Genomic DNA, 20366 nt, shown 5'->3' with positions numbered 1-20366 from the left:
GCGCTGGGCAGTTTTCACCTCCCGCTGCAGTGCCTTGCGCTGTATGATTGTATGTTGAGCACCTACGACTTTACTTTCGGTAGTTTGTGCGTTAACTTGATGAAGAGATACGCAGCTGCTCGTCTGTGGCGATGTGTGCTTCAGTAGCGCTGTCATATCTGGCCATGTCATATAGCCCATAACGCGCGTACATTTTTTTTTTTTTTAGCATTGTTGCGAGCAGAAAAATGTACATATGTGGTTTCAACAACCAGATGCATTTAGACTTTAGTTTTCACTGTAATGCGGCCCAGACCACCTCCCGTTAATGCTTCTCATTTACTTTGAATGGTTGACATCATGCATTGCTGAACTTAATTGTGTGTTCCGTTGCGTCGCAGGCTTTGCATGACTGGCGTTGCGTCGCATCGCTGGCCTGCGTCGTTTCACTGCTGTGCGTTGCGTCACTGGTGTAGCGTCACTGACGTTGCTCGCGGCAGCAGTTGAAACCTTTTAAATTTTCCAACGCAGGCGTCAGCCAATCAGATCCCTTATGGAAATAAGACCCAGGTTCTGGGTTATGTCTAGGGCTGGGTATAGAGTTTGATACTTTTTAGGTACCGACCGAATTGCCTCGATATTATCGAGTATCGTAAAAGGTCTTGTCGTTCGATACCAAATTTCGATACCTTACACTGTGTCCTAGCTACACACGCCGCGACACGCGATAAAAGGTATCTTTTCCATGTTAAATAGAGTTTTTGTCCTAACCAGCCGCGACGGCGACACGCAATTAATCTATTTTTTTTTTAACGGTTTCAATATGTCTGCGACGTCGCGGCTGGAATAACAACACAAAACATGGCAATGATAATCTCAGGTAGTGTTTATGTGTTTTATTTAATGTCAAAAGCATGTAATGTGACTTTGAATATCATTAAGTGCTCCCAGCTTTGTTAGTCATACTAAAAGCAACAAGGGATAATTCACCTCAGATCTTGAAATTAAAGGGTTAGTTCACCCAAAAATGAAAATTCTGTCATTAATTTCTTCCCGTCATGTCGTTCGACACCCGTCAGACCTCCGTTCATCTTCAGACACAAATTAAGATATTTTTGTTGAAATCTAATGGCTGAGAAAGGCCTCAGACAGGCCTCCATTGGCATTCAGTACATTCACACTTCCAAGACCCATAAAAGGCACTTAAAACGTTGTTACAAAGTCCATCTCACCACAGTGGCTCTACAATAATTTTACGATGCGACGACAATAGTTTTTGTGCGCAAAAAAAATCAAAATAACACCTTTATCCAACCAGTTCTTGTCTTCCGTGTGCCTCCACGACGCATGCGCGAGAATATGACGTAGCGCCGGCGTTCGGGAATCCATGAAATGCACACTTAAGCCCCATTTTGAGCACTACGCCGAGACCTAAAGCACGATCAATGTAGAATTCAACAGCTTAGACACGCGCGTCTTCCTCTGCTTGTAAACAAATCTCTTCTGGGTCATGTGTCCGAACGCCGGATCTGCGTCATATTCTCGCGCATGCGTCGTGGAGGCACACACGGAAGACAAGAACAAGTTGGATAAAGTCGTTATTTTGATTTTTTTTTGCGCACAAAAACTATTGTTGACGCATCGTAAAATTATTGTAGAGTCACTGTGGTGAGATGGACTTTGTAACAACGTTTTTAGTGCCTTTTATGGGTCTTGTGAGTGTAAATGTACTGAATGCCAATGGAGGCCTATCTGAAGCCTTTCTCAGCATCAGCTTTACACTAAAATATCTTCATTTGTGTCTGAAGATGAACGGAGGTCTGACGGGTGTCGAACGACATGAGGGTGAGGAATTAATGACAGAATTTTAATTTTTGGGTGAACTAACCCTTTAAACAAATTGAAACAAGAACGTTCAAACTGTGAACAAACAAGTATATTCTATGACAAAGATTGTTTTAGTAACTCGGTAAGTATTTTAGTAATGTTTAAATGGTGTAATATTTGTGAATTTGATTATGTACTTATCCATTTCCTTGTGAGTGCCGTCAGGATTAATCTCTGGTGCTGTGCACTTGCCGCGAGAGCCCGTCCACACGCTGTTCTGATTGGCTGTGGTTTTTGATTGATTTATTGCATCTCGCAGTCGCGTCGCATCTGGTGTGGACAGGCATGTTGCTTATCGCTGGAATCTTATCGCGTCGCATGTAGTTAGGACATGGTGTTAAGGTAGGGCTGTACGATTCATCGAAAAATAACCTCTAACCGACGTATTTTTCCCATGTTATTTCGTTTTTCACGTGACTCCGCCCCGTCAGTCACATCAAGTGCAGTTTGAAGGCACACAGATGCAGGAGCGGTTATCTGTGTTTATAGATGCCCAGAATCACTATAGTAACTGCATGTTTTACACAGTTTATACAGGTCAGTTAATTGCTGTTCTTATAGCCTACGCGCTGACACACACAGACGGCGCGCGGAAGCCCCGAAGCCGCTTTCACTTTCGTGCTCATAAAGTTTGTCAAGTAAATGCGTTTAAAGGCTTGCCAGTTTCAACATTTAAAGCGATTGTGCACTATTCAAAAACAACAATACGGAAAACCTTTTTTTTCAGTGACACAGAGCCGAGCCGTGTCGCGTCTCTGAAAACGCGCGCGCCCTGAAGGCTGCGTCCTCACAAAGCTTTGTCATTTGTATGTGGTTTAAGCCCTGCCAGTTTGAACTTTTAAAGCGAGTTTCGACCATCAGATGTGTATTATGTTGAACTAATGCCTGATATATTGTGACAAATGAACACTCAGACAGAAGCTCGCACATCACGTGAAGATCGCGCGCAGAGAGGAGCGCAGAAACGCAGTGTCAACGCTGTCCTGTGACTAAAGTAAGCCGACAGTGTTAATTTATCTGTATCTGATGTACAACAAATAGAAATCTGCTCCATAGACAATAACTGCTGAAAGTGAACCGTTTCCTTCAAGTATTTTAAAATCACAAAGAAATGCACTTTTTCATTAGAAAAAAAAAATTCCACCTTTTAATAGTAGAAAATATTTACATTACAAACCTTATCTGTAAACTTACTCAACCTTATGAGGGCAAAAAAAAAAAAAAAGTGTTCATTGATCGTAATCGAGGTCAAATGTTCAATTAATCGAGGTTTTTATTTTTGGTCAAATCGTTACAGCCCTACCTTAAGAGGTTAATCTCATCAAAGTCAGTAAGCCAATAAGCATGCAGCACGATTGGCTTTGGTGGAAAAAACATTCGTTTACGGTGGTTACGCCCAGGGACGCGGCCAAGTTTACGCCAAGTGTAAATAGGGGGCATATGTGGAAAAGATCAAAAGTAAGGCTACATTTCACCAAGCTTGATGCCGACAGCGCGCAATGCAATATTCACAACAATAGAAGACGGACTACATGACAAATCTGAAGCACTTGACAGTGCAAGAAGAACTGCAGTGTGTCACATAAATGAACCGAAACTCAGCATATTCTTTCCTCACACACATGAGAAATAGGCCTATAGAAAGCTTGAAATATCTGTTTAAACAAATCAATTGAAATCGAAAACAAATACTTTATGTAATCCAAATGAAAGGTGCGAGTCAGCATCGTCAACTTCCTTTTTGCAGCCAACACAGACTCAGAAAACATTAGTTTATTAATAAACAAGTAAAATTAATGTCTCCTTGCTATTTCTTGTTTTATAAACATTAAGGTGTCTGCACACCGGGACGATTATCGCACACGCTTATCGCCATTTTTTTTTTAGACGTTTTTCGGTGTGTTTTTGTGTTCACACCCAAGCGATTTTCACTGGTGATGTGCCGAGTGAATGTGCAAATTCAGTAGATGGCGCTCCCGGTACACAAGGTGGTGCTGCGGCCACTTTATGCTTCTGACACTCGGTTGTCACACAGAAGAAGAAGAGAGACAGTATTTACGTGCTTGCCAAAACCATTCACACACTTTTTGCTAACTGGCAAGCAGCATTAGCAGCTCATCTTCTTCTTTGTCTACTTCCTCTTTGTCGCATCAATGTGTGCTCGGCAAGACCGTTTCGTGCATGAGCGCCACCAAGTGGTGTTTTACTGTAACTTCAGCAGCTCCAGGCACGTCAACTAAAGCGGCGATCTCATTGGTCGGCCAGTTTTAAACGCGTAGCGTCAAAATAAAAAACAAAACAAACCCAAGGCGTTTTTTTTTTATCGATATCGTAGTCAAGGTATCGATATCGTAGTCAAGGTATCGATATCTATACCTTGGTACTGATATTGATATTGTAGTCAAGTTATTGATATCGAAGTCAAGGTATCGAAATCAAAGTCAAGGTACCGAAATCGAAGTCAAGGTACCGATATCGTAGTAGGGATGAAACGGTATGAAAATTTAACATCACGATTATAGTGACCCAAATGATCACGGTTATCAATATTATCACGGTTTTGTTCAAACGAGATGAAAGTGTTCAAAAAGAACAGATGCACACACTTAAAACATTTAAACAAGTTTTAGATTTGAAATCAACAAACAACAAATAAATCAAGCAGCTCTATGCACTTTTTTAAGATAGATTCTAATCTGTGAGATTTCCTTCCTTATAATGGCCGTCGTCAATAGCAACGCATAACGCATAAATAATAATAATTTGTCGTAAATATAATCTCTAATATTATCTCTGTAAATATATTCAAGCAATATTCGCATCAGTGTTCAGCAATGATGCATTTTAATATAGCATATTTTTGTGTAAGAGCCCAAACAGTATCCTAGTGAAATAATGCATATCCATATTTCCATATGATTTGACAGTTTATTTTATTAAATTTCAAAAGGTGTGTATCATACCTGACACCTAGATGAACACTTTACAGTCAGTTTTATGACTGTCATTCCCTTCAAATGCTATTGAAGTTTGAAACGCGTATAACGTTACCAATGCTGTGTGTAACTTTAGAGACGGTCCCTAAATTCACCTGCGTTATGCCAGTCATATCAGATGTGCTGTGGTTCTGCTGTGTTTGTTTGAAACCATTTTCGCTGCTGAAATAGAACAAAAACAGTCAACCTCTGTATGATGAGTGAATCTCCTGCATACATCGCACGTTTATCTCTGCTTTGAGAGATTTCAGCGAGTGAGCGCGCTCTGAACATTTATGTTATAACTCTGGCTAATCTGAATGCCTCAGATTATGAGACAACGTCGCTTTCATAAACTCAATAGAAACACGTGTAAATGGTTATAATGCGCAACGCGATTATAACAGATGGCTTTTGAGAAGACTACAATAAGTTCAACAGTCAGAGTGACTAGTGTGCAGCCGAAATAACGTTACACCCGCAAATGGCGGTTGTTAATGTCAAGCCCTGATTATCCCTTAATGTCGCCCTAGTCTTTACCGAACTTGTTTGTTCGCTTCACGTTATTATTTCCCAGACGTAGTTTTGGTATTGAGGTCAAAGTCCACTTGCCTTGCGTTCGTAGTTTTGAAGTGTTTTCCCCATTACAGTGACTTTCTCCTGGCATGTTTTGCAGACAGGGTGACCATCTTCGATTAAGTTTCCCTCAGGACTTTTGTAAAAGCCAAAATATGACAACGCCTCAGATTTGGTCCTTTTAGAAGTCTGAAAAATCTCCCGGCGCTGTCACTGCCTTCTGCCATTTCTTCTCATTCAGAAACAGCGGTGCGCTGCAGTCAGACTGACGCTGACTGGACAAGATTTACCGCGAGTTTTCACAATCGTGATTATCACACGCGGTTTTAATGATGATTAATCGTGAAACCGGTAATCGTTTCATCCCTATATCGTAGTCAAGGTATCGATATCGTAGTCAAGGTATCGATATCGAAGTCAAGGTATCGATATCGAAGTCAAGGTATCGATATCGAAGTCAAGGTATCGAAATCGAAGTCAAGGTATCGAAATCGAAGTCAAGGTATCGAAATCGAATTCAAGGTACCGATATCGTAGCCAAGGTATCAAAATCAAAGTCAAGGTACCGAAATCTAAGTCACTGTACCGATATCGTAGTCAAGGTATCGATATCGTAGTCAAGGTATCGATATCGAAGTCAAGGTATCGATATCGAAGTCAAGGTATCGATATCGTAGTCAAGGTATCGATATCGAAGTCAAGGTATCGAAATCGAAGTCAAGGTACCGATATCGTAGTCAAGGTACCGATAGTGAAGTCAAGGTATCGATATCGAAGTCAAGGTATCGAAATCGAAGTCAAGGTACCGATATCGTAGTCAAGGTACCGATAGTGAAGTCAAGGTATCGATATCGAAGTCAAGGTATCGATATCGTAGTCAAGGTATCGATATCGAAGTCAAGGTATCGATATCGTAGTCAAGGTATCGATATCTATACCTTGGTATTGATATTGCAGTCAAGGTACCGAAATCGAAGTCAAGGTACCGAAATCGAAGTCAAGGTACCGATATCAAATTTTTTTTACCGATACCCAGCCCTAGTTATGTCTGATCCAGGATCTGGGTAACACAAAAAACCACCCAAACACTGAAAAAATAACCACAAAAATGACCCAAAAGGCTCAATCCAGGATTTAGGTAGAAAAAAAAACAATATTTTTTTTTTAAAGTGCATGCAATACATTTATTTCTTTTGAAAATGATTTAGGGTTTGAGTGATTTCGCTTGATCCAGCTATTGCTGCGAGTGTAGTTCTTTTATTTCAGCGTCTGCTTCTACAGATATCACTTCTTGATGTGTTCAGACATTTCATCTCTTGTTCTGACCTTTCTCCTTGTGCCGCGCTCCTCATTCCTTCCTGTCCAGCAGAATTTACAGTTATTGTCCCGTCATTCAGTCCTGACCCTGCTTTATCTCGGCTAAATTGCCCGTTTCACTCTCACAAATGGAAAGATTACACAACTGGATGTCTTGCTGTCGGAACAGAGTAGTTACAGAATAATACAAGGCAATTTCATCGTCTTTTGACAGCCAGAAATCATTTTTATAGCAGAAAATGGAAAGATCCATCCAGTAGAGCACTTTCAAGAGGCTGTAACATCTGCGAAATAGGTTACGGTATCTGGGATGGGCTTTTATTTGATTGTTGAAGGGTTATGGGTTTGTGTAGGACTCCACCTGTTCTGTACCGCAAGCTTGAGTTCAAGTTTATAATTGAGGGTTGCGCTGTCAAAATCAAGATTTTTTTTATTTTGGCCCTCATACATAATTCCATAATAATTACACAGTACATGTAGACTGAAGCCTTAGCTTATTTTACCTACCAATTCTTCATAATAAGCATAATGGGGTGTGCGATATTTACAAAAAATTATATGATATGATTTTTTTCATATAATTAGATAATATTTTGTTGGTACCTTGGCTGGTTTAGGACTGTAGTGGACAGCTGACTCCTAAAGTTTTTGATAATAAATACTAATAATTACTACTAGGGATGGGCATTTTCCCAAAATATTGTATTTGAATAAGGGCTGTCAAAAGATTAATCGCGATTAATCGCATCCAAAATAAAAGTTTGTGTTTACATAATATATGTGTGTGTACTCTGTTAATTATTATTTATATATAAATACACACTCAAGCATGTATATATTTTACGAAAAAAATATTATTTTTATATATAAAACATTTATATTTATATAGATTATAGATTATATAAATGTATATACAGTACATACATGCAAATATTTCTTAAATATATACATGAATGTGTGTGTATTTATATATAAATAATAATTAACAGAGTACACACACATATATTATGTAAACACAAACTTTTATTTTGGATGCGATTAATCGCGATTAATCTTTTGACAGCCCTAATTTGAATATTTGGGCTCATCGTTTATTTAAATTACTTTATTTTGAGAAAATGAGAGACATTTTTGTCACCATTTCTAAACAAGCATACGATTAGGAAATTGACACAACAAGCTTAAGTCATATATTAAGGTTTTCATTCAGTTCAAAACATTTAACAATATGTGTAAACAAAAAATATAGGCCTAAAGAACAAAAGCATTATAAGCTCAAGCTGCGCGAGTAGAAGTAAACGCTAATAAAGCAGAGCGCGCTAGATATCGTGCAGAACGTACATATACACTCGAGTCGGAATATGGTTATCGTGTTTATATAGTTTCACATTTTCATGTTGAGAAAAACAATAATATCATGTGGATGATATTTGATGAAGTATTTCCAAACATCGCGAGGCAGTCGACGACATAGTGATCGAATACACTCAACTTATTAACACGCTCCACAGTGCACAACTAGTTTTAAAGGGATTTATCATGGATTCACTGCATTTACGGCCAGCAAAGCAAAATATTAAAATTCGAATAGTGTTTTTATTTATTGAATATTAATTACCGATCGAATATTCGACTATTCGCGCACACCCCTAATTACTACAAACGTTTTCTTTAGCATCAGGTCAGTTTGCTACAGCACTTAGGGCTTTTTCTGTGCTACTCTAAAGGTGCATTAAGATGTTTAACTCTCGCTTTAGTGATGAATCTCTCTGAGGAATAGCACATTGAATGTGATCATGAACACTGTTTGAAGCTTCCAGGAATGAAAACCATCCCTTGACAGATTTACAGCACATGTTTTTGGACGTTGGCCATGTCTGAAGTAATGTGTCGAGTCCACACCTGCTGTGAAAAACAAACCGCAATTCACGAATCATGTATCGGATGGTTTTATGATCACAGGATCACCGTTTTTAACCCCTTAACTGTCACCCCCCATTTTGAGAATACACATGAAAATGCACTATCCAAACTTAAAGGGCTGTAATTCAAGAATGCGTTGGAATATAGACCCAAGTTTAAAGCAGACACTCTGCAGATTATTGCTGAAGTGAAAGCAGTTCAAAATATGAAAGTATGAAAAAGTTATGGAAGTTTAAAAATACTGTACTAAATATTTTTTTATTTCATATAAAATATATATTTTACAAAACATTTTTTACTCTAAAATTAAACAATAATATGTCTAACCAAGTTGTGTTCCAAATTTTAACCTCTTAACAAGCGCCCCATTTTTGTGGAATTTTTTGAAAACGATATACCCAAATGAAAATGTCTGCAGCTCTTAAACCCTATGGTCTATATTCATAAACCTGGTCTTATTTTAAACTAGACACTTGAAATATTGCTACCCAAGAGTCATAATAACTCAAAGTAATATGGGAACAGAGTAATATACATGTAAATATACATGTAAGTGACTCACGTTTTTTGTTTTTTGTTTTCACTTAGGGAAAAAAATATTATAATTTAATGTTAAGAGCCTGAAAATAACTTAAATATAAAACTGAATGTCTAATCATGTCATGATTCAAATATGAGGATGATTCTCTCAGTAATGTAGCTTCTGTGAGCTTTTATGTCAAGAAAAGTCTAGGCGTCATTTCAAAAAGGCCATTTATTTCAGAACATTTGCTATTGTAAAGAGTAGTTTTTCATTCAAATAAATCTGCAATAAACTGCAATATACTACTAATTATAATGGATAAACAGTTACTGAAAAACTAAAGCAACTATTTACAGAGATTACAAAGTGTAAAAAACTCATTTAGCTGATGGGAAGCGTCAGTGACAGACTGCGCGCTCCACTGCAGTTGCGCCATGGAGAACGTGCAGCCAGCGCGCAAACAGTATTCACCAAAGCCTACTTACGCAAACTGCGCAAGATAATGCCTTTTGATTGGTTACTAAGTCCATCAATCAAACCTTTGTTGAAAAGGCATTGGCTGGGCACCGAGTGCCTTTATCCAACGAAAACCATGGGCGCAATGATTGACAGCTCACCAAGCCTGTAAGGCACTTCCTCTATATGATGCATCCCAGAAGAGTCTCTGATTGAAGGAGAGAGACGAGGGTTGAAGGAGAGAGACGGGGGAGGGTTTAAAATACGTGGGAGAAGCTATTCTAGCAGGGGGAGTTTGCCAGACACGGAATAGAATCGATATTTCATTGAAAATGGACATGATTGATCACGCTAACTCAAAACTCTCTTGCAAACAACGGAGGATTTTTAGTTTTTTCCCTATTTTTTCGTTGTTTTGGATTAAAAAGTGGGATGCATTTTGAAGAATGGACTCTTACACAGAGATGTATGCGGGTGTTTATTGGATTCGTCCGATCTGATCTGAACGACAGGAGATGAAAGATGAGTAACGCTGATATTATGCTAATGTTTACATGGACGGTCCTTTAGCGTTTCATTTAACCCTTTCCTCTCTGGTGTATTTATTGCAAAAACAAGTTCAGAACATGAATCTTGAGTGTTTTAGCTTTCAAATGATGCATAGTTTGTGATAGTTGATTGAATATTTTGTATAAAACAAAAGTAAATAAAAGTACACACCCCCCCACTTCCGTCAACCCCCCCGTCCACGAACCGGTGCGGGTTAAGAAGTTAAGTTGATATCACAAAAATTGAAGTTCCCATGAGATTTTGTTTAGGCGCAGTACCAGAAACAGCCACCGGGCTGTCATTCAAATTCCATTGATTGTTTTTTGGATGCTTTTTCCTGTAAATTTATGTCCAAATGTCACTTCCATCACGAAACAGTCACCAAATATGGAACCTTGAGACTCAGACCTTTCCGACAATGTGTTTTGTCAAGGTTGGAAAAGATTTTGATTATAAAGTTGTTAAAATAAATGTTGTAATATGAAACATGACACCGCCCACTTGGGGAGGAGCCCGCTGGAATAATTAAGAGTACCGTTTCCATGGTAACACAATGTCCGATTTCAAAACGGGTTTCACAGGATGAATTTTGAGTTTGTAAGCTTTCAAATGATACCTAATTTGTGATAATTACGTAAATATATGATACACCACAATCTCATGTCAAACTTGACTTTCATTTATCGTAGCTACTCTTTTCAATTCAATGGCATTTAATCTGTCCTCATGCAAAGCTTCAGACGACATAGTCGGACTAATTTAATTTTTCCACGTTAATTGTGTGTTAAAGACTGAACACGAAAGACACACACACTTTGGTTGGATAACAGAATATCTAGAAGCAAAGCTGCTCTGTGCTTTTCAGTAAAATGACTCAAGTGTCAACTTCTGAGCATGTTTTTGTGGTGGTTATTTTTAGGATCTTGACGAGCTGTCCAACACATCGCTGTTCTCCTCCCCATCTGAATCTCTGTCGGAGTACCCAGACCCTTCAGGATTTGGCACTGATAGCCTGGCACAGTTACCCGCTGAGGGCACCGCGGCACAGATGTACTGGGATATACCTGGACACAGTCAGAGACAGGTATTTATACACTGGCTTTCTCTCAGATATTCATTCGTCCGCCATTTTCACTGGTCCTGCCACAAAACTCAATAACAATCAGCACGTTTGCATGCACATTCTTAAACCGATTATGTTTAATAAGCTGACTGTGTTGGTACAAAACCAGATTTTTGCCCGTTAGCCCAGTTTTGCCGGCATGTAGACACTTGTGCTATCAGATTAAAGCAGATGGAGAAGTGATACACGGAAGATTACGTTTCAGTGTCGCCGGCAGAGAATGACCTGTCGGGTTATTGGTTATTAATGTGTTTATTTTAAAAAGCTGATTTTGTATTTGTGCTCCGTGTTCAGGACTCTCTCTCTCTCTCTAATGTTGAGCCCAAGTTAAGGTTTTTACATTTCAAATTTAATAGACAGGGATCAACATTTATTCAGGTTTCTCTCTTTTCCAAAATGACACGCATGAATTGCGTAAATCAAAGAGAAAATGTGTTTTCTGCCAAAATAAAAGCTGTATGGTTTGAAAGCAAAGAAATGTAGACTGCCATAGATATTAGTATTGAAATATTACTGTTGTTCTGTAAAATACAAATTGAATCAATGATATATTATAATAGTTCTGTATTTTATCATTTAAATAAAATAAAAAAATTGTAATTTACTTAATAAAAATAAATAATTATTTAATTTAAATAATACTAATAATAGTAATAGTAATAATAATAATTATAATAATAACAACATACATTTGGTATTGAAATGTTATTGTTGTCCTGTAAAATAAAAGTGTGTGTGTGTGTATATATATATATATATATATATATATATATATATATATATATATATATATATATATATATATATATATATATATATATATATATATATATATATATATATATATATATATATATATATATATATATATAAATTAGTTCTGTATTTTTAAATTAAAATAAGATAAAAATAAGCATTTGAATTTAAATACTAATTAATAATTGAATTTGAATAATAATAATAATAATAATAATAATAATAAAAAATAATACTTTTATGTATTATTAATATTTTAGGATTGAAATAGTCCTGTTCTGTAATTTTTGTTTAATGAATTATATATTATAATAGTTCTATATTTTATCATTTAAATAATAAAATAAAACTAATAATAATAATTATTGTTAGTTTAGTATTGCAGTATTACCGTTTAATACATAATATAATAGTTCTGTATTTTATAATTCAAATGATACAATACAAATAATTTAAATTTAAATGACAAAAATGTATTAATTAAGAATTGAATTTCAGTAATAATATTAGTAATAATTATTATTTTGAAGTGTTACTGTTGTTTTTAAATAAAATTGATGCATTGTATAATATAATAGTTCTGTATTGTATAATTTAAATAATAAAATAAAAATAATAATTTTAATTTAAATAACAAATTAATAATTGAATAATAATAATGAATTTATCACTATTATTTTAGTTTTGAAGTAACACTGTTGGTCTGTAAAATAAATGTTTAATAAATTATATATTATAATAGTTCTGTATTTTATCATTTTAATACAAAAAATTATAATTTTAATTTAAACAACAAAAATTAATATTTGGATTTGAGTAATAATAACAATAATAATAATTTGTAGTCCTACTGAATGTCTTTAGCTGGTCTTGTGCTTTTATAGATAATTGTAGTAAACAGGGCTCTGAACCGGTTCAAGGAACGAAAACAAAACCGGAAACGAACGAAATTTTAAGAGGAATAAAAACGGAAATGAAATCAAAATCAATTTGAATCGTTCTGAACAGAAACGTTAATTTGAAATGACCATTAACCGGTTAATAACGTTATTTTATCGTTCTCTTTAATATTTTAATTTGGCAGTGACCAATCATGAATAGAGTAGTTCAGCATGTGACGTGACGGATCAAGCGTGAGTGAAATGTCATCTATGAATCTATCGTCAGTGTGAGCGCGCATTTACATGCCTCAAGTACATTTCTTTCCCCGCTGAGGTCTACAATGAAAGCGCAGGTATTGGAGGACATTCTTTTCGTACGTTTAAATAAGCAGTTCGGACTTTAAGCTCAAATAGTCTGATTTAGGCTAGTTTATGGATTTCGTTTAAGCCTATCCAAGTAGGCTACTAGCATCTATCAAACAGATTGCCAATACAGGTCAGCTCAATGTTTTCTATATAGACGGCTGATGCTTCGTATTAAATGGTATGTTATATTGCATTAAATGATCAAGCTTTATTAGCTGACTGAATTTGATTATGTGATGCAAGGACGTGTTGCGCAGTGTTTGCTTTGAAATTACCAGTTGACGGTGCATTAAAAGAGCAATGGTTATCCAGTTTATTTATTCTTTATTCATGCAATTTTTAAAACAAGTCGTGCTGAAAAAAAGTTATGTACAAAGAATGTTATCACTCTTCTGAAAATAATTCGGCATAAGAGGCCACTTTCGATTGTCTAACGGCAATTGTTGGAAACGCTATAATATCGATTCTGCTCGGAGTGAACCGATTGATATTTTTTTCTGTTTTTAAGCCCTGGTAGTAACTGACATTTAGTCGATAGTAATAGTATGTAGCCTGAGTCTCGTTCCTCGTGTGTGTGTGTGTGTGTGTGTTATCTCCTATGAGTGTTCAGCGTCTCCTCTGTATCCGTGTTCTCCAGCAGAACCTGAGCACGTTTCCTGGCAGGTTGGATGACTTCAGTGCGATCCTGTCTGCGTCAGTGGCAGGATTTAAGGTAGATTCTCTCCTTACCTTTATCTAATACTCTCTCCTCTATTTCATCACATTTCATCATCTGGTGTTTTCTGCCTCCATCCATCATTTCTACAGGCTGCTGCTGCTCCTCCCCCGCCACCAGAGGAAGAGGAGGAGGCAGACGAGGAAGAGACGGAGGATTTGGGGCACGCGGACACGTATGCCGAATACAAGCCATCCAAATGTAAATACACATGTCATATCATATCAAACTACAGCACAGGGGTGGGCAGTATGAGTACGGTAATGCTGTATAACATGGCATGGATGTTTTAAGATCCCCACAAGCCCTAAAAGTCTTTCATTCTCAAATTTAAGGTAATAAAATGTTCTATATTTTAAATGGTATATACATTTATGCATTTAGCCGACGCTTTTATCCAAAGCGACTTACAACTTGGGGGTACAATAAGCGATTGGTCGTGAAGAGTCGAGTGAGCGCAACAAGTGCCTGAAATACTTAGTCCGTGTACATTTCTCAGTGTAGCACAGGCTAGAGTAGGGAGGGAAAGAGGAAAGGAAATATATATATATATATATATATATATATATATATATATATATATATATATATATTTTTTTTTTTATGAGGTTAAAGGGTTAGTTCACCCAAAAATGAAAATTCTGTCATTAATTCCTCACCCTCATGTCGTTGGACACCCGTCAGACCTCCGTTCATCTTCAGACACAAATGAAGATATTTTAGTGTAAATCTGATGCTCTGAAAGGCCTCCATTGGCACAATGCACTTTACACTCTCAAAACCCTTAAAAGCTACTAAAGACGTCGTTACAAAGTCCATCTCACTACAGCGGCTCTACAATAACTTTATAAAGCGGCGAGAATAGTTTTTGTGTGCAAAAAAAAACTAAATAACGACTTGCATAGTGATGACCGATTTCAAAACAATGCATCATGAAGCTTCGAAGCGTTATGAATCAGTGAGTCGATTCATGATTCAGATTGCGTGTCAAACTGCTGAAATACGTGACTTTGGCGATCCAAACCGCTGAATGGACTCACTGATTCATCACATGACCTCAGAAGTCATTCAGTGTCCACAGCTGTGAGTTCACTAGAGAAATCAACTCTTTCACTGAATATATGACCGATATTAGCCGTTTTATTCATCTGAACCTGTTACTGATGTCTGGATTATTAATGTGTTTAAATAAACCTGTCATGAAAATGACACACACTGTGTATGAATGATTATATCTCAACAACCAATTGGAGAAAAAACTTACTTTTATAATTAGATTTAGAAGTTAATGCAAAAACTGCCTAATGTGAAGCTTTTGAGTGTTGATTATTATATCTAAACATAAGTATCAGCTGAATTTATGCTAATAGTTTGTGTTCTGTCCTTTAATATTACAGTAATGTGTGAGTAAGGGCTCCTATAGTTTACAGCATTATCTTTAAGAAACTTTCAGTTATAATTGAATTCATTTAAGGACAGACACAATTTTTCAGTAAACCAGTTTAATAAAAATAAATAAAAAGCTATAATTTTGTAAAACTGCTGTACCGAACCGTGACTTCAAAACCGAGGTATGTACCGAACCATCAGTATTGTGTACCGTTACACCCCTAGTATGGTATATTAACTGTATTAAGATATAGTCTTAATTATCATTTTTAATATGAAAACAGTAACTCCGATAGGCAAGTTTATTTATGTAGCACAATTAATGCACAGTGGTAATTCAAAGTGCTTTAAATAAACATCAAAAAATGCACCGATCATGATTTTTCATTGTCGATTTTATTTTGTTTATGCAAATTGGCCGATTCCGAAACTGGTTGCCGATTTATATTTCCTTTTTAGCGGCATCTAGTGGTGAGGTTGTGATTTGCACCCTTTCCTTTCGGAGCACAAAGGCCCTGTCCCAAATAGCACACACATGCTTTTTCGGTCTTGTGGACTTACAATGGCCGCTGCGTGTCCACAAGACCCAGTGTTTCCCCTAGGATTTTTTTATTTACAACACAAAAGAAGTTGGCTTTGCTTGAGTTGTTTCTCTGGGTTTTGTTGCTTTTAAGAAAAAAAAAAACTCAAATTTTTGCCTATTTAGGTTCATCACCTTCTCCATTCCTCTTCAACATTTTTACCACTAAAGTTACTTCTCGCAAATCTGTGTTTTTGTTTTGTTTTTGGGAATATATTTAAGGGCTCAATGCTAAGGATTTTTTTCAGGGGTTCAAATTTTGACTTGCCCTGCAAAAATTTTCACTGGCCCCACCACAAAAAAACTGATAAATAAAATTAAATAGGCCTATTATTGTTTTTGAGCCATGCAAGCTTAATAAATAAGGTTATGACTCTAAAAACTATTATCCTAACTCATATAATTTTTTTATATAGTTAAAGACAGTCAGTAATAAAATAAGAACAAGTAATCAAATTACGAGCAAAAGCACAAATAAATACAGCAGAACAAACATATACAAATGAAATAAACAGTTCTTTTCATGTAGGTCTAAACTAGATTGTCAGGTACAAAAATAGTAATCAAATGTAAAATATCATTGCATAGTCTGAATAAAATTATATGTCACTACATATAAAGATAGATTAAACTAGGGCATAATATATGCGTGTGTACTGTGTATAATTATTATTTATATATAAAAACACACACAAGCATGTATATATTTAAGAAAAATGTAGTATATTTATATATAAAATATTTATATATAATATAAATGTATATACATGCAAATATTTCTTAAAAATATACATTAATGTGTTTGTATTTATATATACATAATAATTATACAGAGTACACACAAATATATTATGTGAACACAAACTTTTATTTTGGATGCGATTAATCTTTTGACAGCCCTAGATTAAACCTTATTAAAAGTTATTCAGTCTAGAGAGTGACTAGCGCTCTGTAGAGAAGTTTGTCCGTTTAGGGCTCCTGTTTAGGGCACATGACGGCACAAAATGGCGGCCTCACTGTAAGAGACCCGTGGTGTGTGTAGATAGAAACGGCTCATTCTAAGGTAATAAAAACATAACGGTTCATTATGTAAGGTCGTTATACTCCACTGTAAACATAGTTATGTATATTATATTGCATTTCTGTCAATAGATCCTTATAAATACTACACACTGCACCTTTAAGGCAATTTATTTGTTGTTTATTTGCTCTATAACAAGCCAAACTGGCCTTAAATCCACACATGTTGCGTGAGCAGTTTTTATTTGGATCAATGAGCACACATTCCAGCCCATCCCTACTACAGTAAAAACTCGATTTCATATTTTGTGGTGTATCCGTGGCAAATAAACGCCCTGTTCTCATGTGTGCAGCTACTATTGGAATCTCTCACCCGGACATCGTAGTGGAGACCAACACACTGTCCAGTGTTCCTCCTCCGGACATCACCTACACACTGTCCATTTCAGACAACACCATTAACTGCGGCCTGCTCTCCGCCCTGCAGCTGGAGGCCATCATCTACGCCTGCCAGGTGCTGGTCCTCCACACTCTCTCTGCACTTTACAGTTATTGTCTATTGCTGCCTTCACGTGCTATCGGAAATTTCCTAATTCCCACTTTTGAAGTCGTGATTACGAGCTTGTTGCATTCAAGTGCTTTGTTGTCGGAGTGAACAGGAATCATGGTGGACACCAGGGGCCTGTACCATGATGGTAGGTTAAAGGGTTAGTTCACCCAAAAATGAATATTCTGTCATTAATTACTGACCCTCATGTGGTTGGACACCCGTCAGACCTCCGTTCATCTTCAGACACAAATGAAGATATTTTAGTGTAAATCTGATGCTCTGAAAGGCCTCCATTGGCTCAATGCACGGTTCACTCTCAAGACCCTTAAAAGGCACTAAAGACGTCGTTACAAAGTCCATCTCACTACAGTGGTTCTACAATAACTTTATGAAGTGACGAGAATAGTTTTTGTGCACAAAAAAACCCTAAATAACGACTTACATAGTGATGACGATTTCAAAACAAGGCATCATGAAGCTTCGAAGCGTTATGAATCACTGAGTCGATTCAGCAGTTTGAATCGCCAAATTTCAGCAGTTTGGCGGTTTGACACGCGATCCAAATCATGATTCGACTCACTGATTCATAACGCTTCGAAGCTTCATGATGCTTTGTTTTGAAATCGTCATCACTATGTAAGTCGTTATTTAGGTTTTTTTTTCGCACAAAAACTATTGTCGCCGATTCATAAAGTTATTGTAGAACCACTGTAGTGAGATGGACTTTATAACGACGTCTTTAGTGCCTTTTAAGGGTCTTGAGAGTGAACCGTGCATTGAGCCAATGGAGGCCTTTCAGAGCATCAGATTTACACTAAAATATCTTCATTTGTGTCTGAAGATGAACGGAGGTCTGACGGGTGTCCAACGACATGAGGGTGAGGAATTAATGACAGAATTTTCATTTTTGGGTGAACTAACCCTTTAACAAACTCAGGGTTACAGGATTAGTTTTGAGTTGACAAAACCAAACCAATCAATTCAGGCTTTGTTGGTCCCATGATGCTGATCATCAGCTTTCTCTGTCAACTCAGGCTTTGATCCTGAGTTTAGGAGTTTAGCTGTGACATCAGTAGTGAACAGCCAATCACACGCTGTGGATCAGTGAAACTGAGATTCATTTCTCTCTTCTGCAGAATATTACATGATTGAAAAATATTAAGAATTTAAACAAATAGACAGGAAGAAAAGAGCTGTCTATGAAAGAGGATAACTTAAAGAAATATATTATACGTCAATGCAAGTAAAAGTTATGAAGTTAGTTTATTTGATATATAGAGAGAATTGAACATAAGATCACATGTAGTCATTTTTATAGCTTTATTTTATTGATTTTAAAGCTTATTTGTATGACCTTTATATAGGCTATTAATATTAATTTTAACTAAGTGCCTATTAATGATTGATTAACTAAAATATATAAGGGTATAATTACATAAATGATATCTAAATCATTCAAAAGTATTATTATTATAAATAAGCATTGTTAAAAGCCAGTCTTTAAAAACCATTTGCTATAGTGACCTTTAATTTGGATAGAAACAGAGGGAGTGTTTTTATTGCATCAGAGGCGTGTCACTTTGCTCACAGCTGATTGGTCCAATTTCAGTTTGAGATCTCTTATCCAGAACATCACCTGCCCTGGAGCAGGTTAGCCGTGGAGCGTAAGTTACTATGGAGATGAACACGGCTAAAAGCCAAACCACTTTAATGGTACCTAAAACCCAGGATTGGCACAAACTAAGCTTAAACATATCTGGCTAGCCAGCTAAACCGGCTTCATGGTATAGGCATGGTATAACATCACATGGTATAACATCATATGTAGTCTCCCATGCACCGACAATCATATCAGGGTTCCCACTCGTCCTGGAAAACCTGGAAAATTGATGACAAATTTTCCAGTCCTGGAAAACACATGGAAAATTAGAGAAAATGTAAAATGTCCTGGAAAATCTTTTAAAAAAAGTTATTTCTTTAGCCGAGTATAAAGAGTTTATCGCTGGCCCAAACAATTAGCGCTAGTTGCAGAAAGCACATGTTCAGGAACGCTGAGTTTGATGCGTGTGAGTAGTATTTTTGAATAATGATGTTTAGTCTTGTGTTGCCACTTGCAGCCGTTAGCTAATGCTAATGCTATTAACTGCTCAGTGAATGTTAACTCGTAAGCTGCTACCTAATCACATCATTTTGATATAAAGTAACATTTGTGTGTTATAAAGTCAGAATTGCAAGATATAGTCAGAATTGCGTGATATAAACTCTTTAAACTCTTATAAAAAAAGTATTTTCTTCACAATTGACTTTTTTGCACAGTTGCGAGTTTATGTCTTGCAAGTCTTACTACTTTTCTCAGAATTGTGAGATCTAAACTGCAATTGCAAGTTATAAAGTCAAATTCTGAGGAAAAAAGAATTGCGACAATTTTCGCGTTTATATGACAAATATGTAAACTCGCAATTGCGAGAGTCAGAATAGCGAGATAAAAAGTCTCAATTACCTTTTCTTTCTATTCTGTGGTGTAAACAAACTTCCATAGTCATAATGTATGATTAAGAGCTCATATTGAAAAATGCTGGATTGTTCAGTAATGGCAATAAACTGTACGGCTTTTAAAGACTTAGAAAGCAATATTTGGCATGATCCTTGTCTTTTATTCCCGCCGTAGTAAAATTGAAAATGTACTGGAAAAGTACTGGAAAATGGTTGCTGAAAAAGAGTGGGAACCCTGCATATAAACATTCCAGATAGTCTGATTTCTGTAATTTCAGTCAAATGCAGGCTATTTTCGCTGTGTACCA

General features: G+C 36.5%; 1 protein-coding gene across 3 annotated transcripts in view; it reads left to right on the top strand.

Annotated features, from left to right (window-relative positions):
* The window catches only part of sbno2a (strawberry notch homolog 2a), a 77345-nt gene that overhangs the window by 19549 nt on the left and 37430 nt on the right, over positions 1–20366 (top strand). For 2 of the 3 annotated variants that reach the window (XM_079819679.1, XM_079819678.1), the window contains 4 exons: positions 11105–11269; positions 13949–14023; positions 14119–14227; positions 17369–17529. In XM_079819679.1, coding sequence (XP_079675805.1) covers positions 11105–11269; positions 13949–14023; positions 14119–14227; positions 17369–17529 — 510 coding nt within the window. The remainder of the gene's footprint in view (positions 1–11104; positions 11270–13948; positions 14024–14118; positions 14228–17368; positions 17530–20366) is intronic. The other variant, XM_079819680.1, reaches the window with a different exon arrangement.

Source organism: Gobio gobio (genome assembly GCF_949357685.1).
Source record: "Gobio gobio genome assembly, chromosome: 6".
NCBI classification, from domain to species: Eukaryota; Metazoa; Chordata; class Actinopteri; order Cypriniformes; family Gobionidae; genus Gobio; species Gobio gobio.
The sequence above is the reverse complement of the archived record's forward strand: the minus strand, read 5'-3'. Positions and strand labels throughout refer to the sequence as shown.